At 24.4% G+C, this 6,614-nt stretch overlaps 2 protein-coding genes across 5 annotated transcripts in view; one reads left to right on the top strand and one right to left on the bottom strand.

Annotated features, from left to right (window-relative positions):
* Positions 1-1,342, bottom strand: part of LOC102673754 (kinase suppressor of Ras 2) — a 5,151-nt gene extending 3,809 nt beyond the window's left edge. The window contains exons 1-3 of the mRNA XM_031512165.1: positions 982-1,342; positions 379-522; positions 80-253 (exon numbers count right to left, since the gene is read on the bottom strand). Coding sequence (XP_031368025.1) covers positions 80-253; positions 379-522; positions 982-1,134 — 471 coding nt within the window. The 5' untranslated portion in view covers positions 1,135-1,342. The remainder of the gene's footprint in view (positions 1-79; positions 254-378; positions 523-981) is intronic.
* Positions 1,343-1,631: 289 nt separating this feature from the next.
* Positions 1,632-6,594, top strand: LOC102673882 (ankyrin repeat domain-containing protein 13D). Of its 4 annotated transcripts, none has more exons than XM_006608335.2 (14): positions 1,632-1,951; positions 2,768-2,903; positions 2,979-3,103; positions 3,330-3,375; positions 3,454-3,597; positions 3,736-3,807; positions 4,261-4,441; positions 4,511-4,736; positions 4,812-4,940; positions 5,042-5,192; positions 5,272-5,433; positions 5,588-5,688; positions 5,783-5,871; positions 6,256-6,594. In XM_006608335.2, the coding sequence occupies exons 1-14, from the start codon at positions 1,853-1,855 to the stop codon at positions 6,491-6,493; spliced, it is 1,899 nt and encodes a 632-aa protein (XP_006608398.1). In that variant the 5' UTR covers positions 1,632-1,852; the 3' UTR covers positions 6,494-6,594. The 4 variants fall into 4 exon arrangements, with proteins under 4 accessions (XP_006608398.1, XP_006608397.1, XP_006608399.1 ...); XM_006608334.2 differs by having other exon boundaries at positions 1,633-1,951; positions 5,585-5,688; XM_006608336.2 differs by lacking the exon at positions 3,736-3,807 and having other exon boundaries at positions 1,634-1,951.
* The last annotated feature ends 20 nt before the right edge of the window (positions 6,595-6,614 follow it).

The raw sequence follows: 6,614 nt of genomic DNA, 5'->3' as shown, positions 1-6,614 counted from the left end.
TATATAATATATATATATATATATATATATATATATAATTATATGTTACAATTCAATATATTTTTACAATAATAATGATATCAAATACTGTAAATAAATTATTACCCATATATCGACGAAGATTGCGTAATGCTCTACATAATCTACGTAGTTCTTCTTCATGTTTAACATTATTTTCTCCCAACATACTACCTAATTCATGCTCAGATTTCTCTTTAAGAGCTTCAAGTGAATTAGCTTTTGAACAAATCATCTAAAATTTATTAAAATAATATTATATAATAAATTTATTAATAGAAATATAAAATTTTAATAATTATTTAATATAATATAATTAAAATATAAAGAAACTCATTTATTATCATTATTTATTCATACCTGAATAGACTCTTGAGTAAGACCTACTACTCTTAACCATTGCTGCAAAGATGGATATTGTTTCATCTCTGGAGGTAATGATTCTTCTAAAGCCAATTTGGCTTTGGTTACAAGTTGCTTTGAATATAATTTAATAAGTTTTCCCTAAAATAAGTAAAAAGTCCAATCTATTATTTTTTATCATTAAATTATTTTATTTAAATTATATAATTACTTAAAAATATATCTTAATTATTGATACTTAAATCACAAATTAAAAATATTTTTCTCATTAGGATCATCAATAAAATTTATTTGAAAAATCAAATTAATTTTACTAATATTTTAAGAATATTTTATAATCAATGATATAAGCTATAATCTTTTGAATTTTATAATATTAAAAGAATAGTAAATAAGTATTTTGAAAATAAAAAAAGATATCAAAATATTAAGAAAGATAAATTATAAATACATAAATACAAATTTCAAGTTAATAAAGAAATATATTTGCAACTTGTTGACAACCACAAAGCAATCCTTCACGAGGTCAAGGCGATCATTTGAAGGTAGTAAAGGAAAAAATAAGAAAGGATCTAAAGAATTGCGCGCTTTTCAAGGTACCTCGAGCGTTCGAATTTCCTGTTGAGTGAGTTCTGCACTGGTTGAACATTGGGTCCTCAAGCCTTCGAGTCGTTCAGCAGAGATGTCAATCATGGATTGAACGACATCTAAGGCTCGACGGATTTCTTGTTCAGCATCTTCACTGTCCGCCATCCCGTGTCACGATGACGGCCTCTTGTTTCGTTCTACACGAGGCTAACTCTTATTTCACAGGCATAATTTCGCTTGCCCGAGGCTCCTATCGGTCACGGTTTTATTACTGACTCTTCGTGTAACCAAACCACTTATCAACATTGACAACCATTTTGGCCGCCTATCGGTGACGTCAATCGGTGCCCGACAATCCAGGATCTCAGTGCGTTTATTTGAACGATATTCGCGTTCACAAAATCGCTCTTCTTGATTACCTTTCCATTCTATCAATAGTATTTTTAGTTTATTTAATGTTATATTTGTAAAATTTACTATTTAATATTTTTTTTTTATATTTGTCATTCTAAAATATATTATTTTTCTTCTTTCAGTATTGAAAACTTTTTAATAGAGGAATTAATAATTTTATTATTATTTAATTATGTGTATTATAATAAAAAATATTAATAATTTTATTTCACTGAATAAGAAATATGNATATAAAACTATATATAAGCGCCACTTGCAACATTTTTTCGTTGGCTTGGTGCATTCAATATGATAATCGCGGTTTCTTATCTAGCTTTCTTGTCGTTTCAATGAATGATCAAAATCATTCGTTGCTTATTCTTTTCAGTGTCATGTATTTGTTAGACGAAATTTTATGTTGTGCCTTCAAGTTGTGGAACTTACAATAATTGTTGGTGTTGTATGTTAACATTAACGAGACTTTATAGAAATGGTGAATATAGACACAATACAAAAAAATTATCCGCTGCATTGGCTTGTATGGAATAACAATTATGTAGAACTCGAAGAGGAATTATCTACAAAGCTGGTTGGTAAAAAAAAAAAAAAAAGAAATTAGGAAAAAAGAGGAAAAAAAAAGAAAAATGTTGATTACTAAGTAAACTATACCTGTGATTAAACCAATGGTGACAATAAAAATATGCGAATTGACAATATTCATCAATTGTTTTTTTTTTCTTTAAAATATATATATATGTGACAGATGACAATTTATATTTTATGTTAGACATAACTGTAGTTCGTAATTACAATAAAGAAAGATATATATATACACGTGATAAAAATATCTTTGTTAATATTAAAAAAATTATGTATTGTTAGTATATAAAATATAAATTTAATTTTTTTTTCAATTATATGTTTGATAATATTAGCATTACATAATAAATAAATCATTAATTTTTAAATTATGGAAATTAATTATATATTATTATTATTGATTTAAGAAAATCATTTGATATTATCAGAATCTGATGAATGAAGCCTTGCATGAGTTAGAAACCATAAATGTTCATCAACTTGGAACTTTTGATATTATGTGTTTAATATATCATTGATGAATTTGATAAAGCTTATAAGAAGTTTATTATATTAATTATTAATATTGACAATACTTAATATCATTAAGAAAAAAGAAAGAAAAATGTTTTTTAATATTAATGTTAATATTCATATATATATTTAAGTATGTATATTTTAAGTATTATATTTAAGTATGTATATGTATATTTTAAGATTCAAATATATTCAAATATACAATATATTTACAAAATATTTTAATAATATATATAATATTTTATTTATTGTGAGTATTAAGAAAATAATAATATTTTATTTTCTATAGCATAATATTGAAAAACTTGATAATAGAGGAAGAACACCATTGATGTTAGCTGTGACTTTGGGTCACATTGAATCTGTTGGAGTATTATTGCAACATGAAGCTAATGTTAATACAGAAAATACTCAAGGATGGACTGGTACTATAATCATATAATTTTATTTAATAAAATATCAAATTAATTAATATTATAATTTTAATTTTATTATTATAGTGGTACAAGAGGCAGTTGGTACAGGAAATCCTGAATTAATACAAATGGTGTTAGCACATAGAGATTATCAAAGATATTGTAATCGGGTAGCTGGTATTCCAGAATTGCTTCATAAACTTAAACAAGTGAGTTAAAGTTTATATAAATATTTATGAACATTATGAAAATTTGTTAGCTAGCATTTCCATTAAACAAATATTCATGAATAGAATTTTTCTTTTTATTTTTTAAATAAGATAATATGAAATATAAATAATAAATCAAAAAGTTCAAAAATATTTATGAAATATCTATAAAACATTTGGTAGATAAAAATCTTGATATCTATAGATTAAAAAAATATTTTTTCAGGCTCCTGATTTTTATGTGGAAATGAAATGGGAATTTACTAGTTGGGGTAATTATAGATTTTATAACTTTTTCATTGTCTTTAATTATAAATATTAAATTAAATTAATATTTTATTTATTATTAGTTCCTCTTGCCTCTAGAATATGTCCTAGTGATACTTATAAAGTATATAAACAAGGCAGTAATGTGCGAATTGATACAACTTTATTAGGATTTGATCATACAAAATGGCAACGTGGAAATCGTAGTTATGTTTTCAAAGGACAAAGTGAGTAATTGAATATAATTCTTTGCATGAACATTAATATAAATTTATTTTAATCTTCAGGTTTTTTTTGTGTCTTTTTCTTTTATATTAATAGTAGAGTTTTTTATTTATTCTTTAATTGTATATATTAAATGCAAGCTGCATCACATGTACCTGTGGCAATTAGATGTGAACGGAGTTATGTGTTCAGTATGGTTGGACAAGAGTCAGGTGACAGAATTATTTTTAAAATTAAATTGTCATATGCAGAATCATAGAAAATATAAAAATATAATAAAATATCTCTGTAAAATAGGAAAATTTTCTATTTCTTATTATATACATATTTATTTGTATGTTTCTATTTCTTATAATTTTCTTGTAATTTTATTACTTTTATTATTTTTTAAAAAGCTGATATAATAAATAACTTTGATTGAAACTTTAAATGGTAAGTGTAATTGATATTGTAGTAAAAATAATTACTATTAATATGTTATTTATATCTATATGTTTTTTATGAATAATTTAATATAATAACAAATTTGAAAAGTTTTAATTAAAATTGCTGTAATTAATAATAAGAAATTTTAAATTTAAATAGAAAATTATTTGAATAAATCTTTTTAAATATATTTTTTTATAAATATTATAATTTAATAATAATTAAATTTATTTATACAGATGATGGAGCAACAATGATGGAAGTAGATCACAAAACAAGAAAAGTATATGTTGAGCATATTAAACTTGTAGATATTGATGATATGCAATTAATGGAACCATCTGAAGAAGGAGTACTAGCTCGACTTACAAATCCAATAGTTACTACATATATAGATACAGATAAAATTAGTTTTGAACGGTAATTGTTCTTCTTTATTATTTCCATTAGTATATATACATTTATTAATAATTATTTATGTTTAATTAGTAATAAAGCTGGTTTATGGGGATGGCGCTCTGATAAAAGTGAAGTAGTTAATGGACATGAGTGTAAAGTGTTTAGTGCATGTAATGTAGAATTAATAACGAAAACTCGATTAGAACATTTATCTGAACCTGATAAGGCACGGGCTCGTGCACCTCGTACACCTCTTCAATCATTTCTTGGTATGGCTGAACAGCAGCAAGAGAACAGTAATAGCGCAACTACTAGTGTAATTTTCTTTTTTTATACATTTTTCTATATATATAATGTGCAACAACAAAATTCATTTATCATTCGTTTTTAGGAAGAATATAATAATATTGGAAATCCTTCTAATATAACAGCTGAAGAATATTTTGATCCAGATGTTGATTTAAATGGAAGAGATATAGGTAGACCAAAAGAAGTTAATACAAAAATTCAAAAATTTAAGGTATTATAATAAAACATTATTAGCAATATCTAAAAAACCTAAATCTATTATGTTTGTTATGTTTGTATATATAATGAATATAATCAAATATAAAACAATAGGCAACTTTATGGCTTAGTGAACAGTATCCATTAAGTCTTCAAGAACAAATTATGCCAATTGTTGATCTTATGGCGATATCTAGTTCACATTTTGCAAAACTAAAGGATTTTATCCAAATGCAACTACCAGCTGGATTTCCTGTTAAAATTGGTTAGCTTTAAATTATTTTTATTTATTTATTTTTTTAAATATAAATTTTAGTTTTTAAGTATTCGAATTTTTTTTATAGAAATTCCTTTATTTCATATATTAAATGCAAGAATAACATTCGGGAATATTTTTGGTATGGACCAAGAAGTACCTCATGTAGGACATTTACAAGAAACTAATAGAATGACTTGTTTAGTTGATGATATTTGTTTTGAAGCGCCAATGGGATATGTAAAACTAGGTAAGTTCAATTTATTAAACAATTTATTATAAATTTAAATAAAAGTATTCATAATTTATATTTTTATTATTTTGTTCTTAAAGGCACTTTTTTTGATAAAACTCTTTTATTGTCACAACATTAATATAATTGTAATTATTTATTTATTTAGCAGGTGCTGAAGTTCGAACACAATTTAGTATGGAAGAAGAGGACGATCTATTACAATTTGCTATTCAGCAAAGTTTATTAGAAGTTGGAAGTGAACGTGATGAGGTAGAGATATTTAAAATTTTTATATTTTTATATTTTATTAAAAAATATTTTCTTAATAAAAATAAATTCTTATAATTTAATATCATTTATTAAGGTTGATATATGGGAAGCCTTAAGAGCGCAGAAACCATCACGACCTACTACGCCTAATATGACTACTGAAGAAGAAAGGCAGCTACAAAGGTATGAAAATATGGTGTTTATTATTACGAATATTATTTCAGATATTTTGTTTTTATTTTAAAAGTTCTAAAATTTTATTTTGCATGTGTTCTTGCTCAGCAATTAAAATTCAGAAAGGTGGGTGATAGATTGTTATAAATATTAGATGCATAATAAATTAACAATATGTATATATATATGTAAATATTTTTACAGAAAATTCAAGGAATTGTAGCAGATATTAAAAAAAAAATCTAATTTATTTTGATATTTTATTTTTTTTTATATATTACATATTTTTTTAGTACATATTAATGTACATATAGAATATTATTATTAGGAAATTTTTTTTTAATAAGTAATTGCAAATTTTTATCCTTTCTTTCTCTCTCATATGTAAAACAGAGCTATACAGGCAAGTTTGGCGCTTTGTCAAGATAATACTGCTGGATGTGCGAGCGGTCGAAATAACACGGATAAAACAAATGACTTAGAAAACAGTGATTCGCTCGAAGATACAGCGGAACAATTAAGACTGGCTTTAAGACTTTCAGAATTACAACAGTTAGAAGAAGAACAGCGTCGATTATTAGAAGAAGAAACATTTCGACAAGTGTTGGAATTATCTCTTACAGACAAATGAATGTGCAATAGTCACTGCAAATTTGATCAAATTATACTTCCACGACTACGTGAAATCTTCCAAAAGCATGACTATTAAACGCGAAATCATTTCCTACAATTCATAAGACGCATTAAATAAA

Source organism: Apis dorsata, unplaced genomic scaffold, assembly GCF_000469605.1.
Source record: "Apis dorsata unplaced genomic scaffold, Apis dorsata 1.3 scaffold_34, whole genome shotgun sequence".
Lineage (NCBI taxonomy): Eukaryota > Metazoa > Arthropoda > Insecta > Hymenoptera > Apidae > Apis > Apis dorsata.
This window is presented reverse-complemented; position numbering and strand designations above follow the sequence as displayed.

Bases quoted from the DNA above. Each gene is read 5' to 3' on its own strand.
- LOC102673882 (XM_006608334.2), top strand. From the start codon at position 1,853: ATGGTGAATATAGACACAATACAAAAAAATTATCCGCTGCATTGGCTT. The intron at 3,598-3,735 runs GTGAGTAATTGA...ATTAAATGCAAG, and splicing joins TTATGTTTTCAAAGGACAAA to CTGCATCACATGTACCTGTG. The intron at 5,434-5,584 runs GTAAGTTCAATT...TTATTTATTTAG, and splicing joins AATGGGATATGTAAAACTAG to CAGGTGCTGAAGTTCGAACA.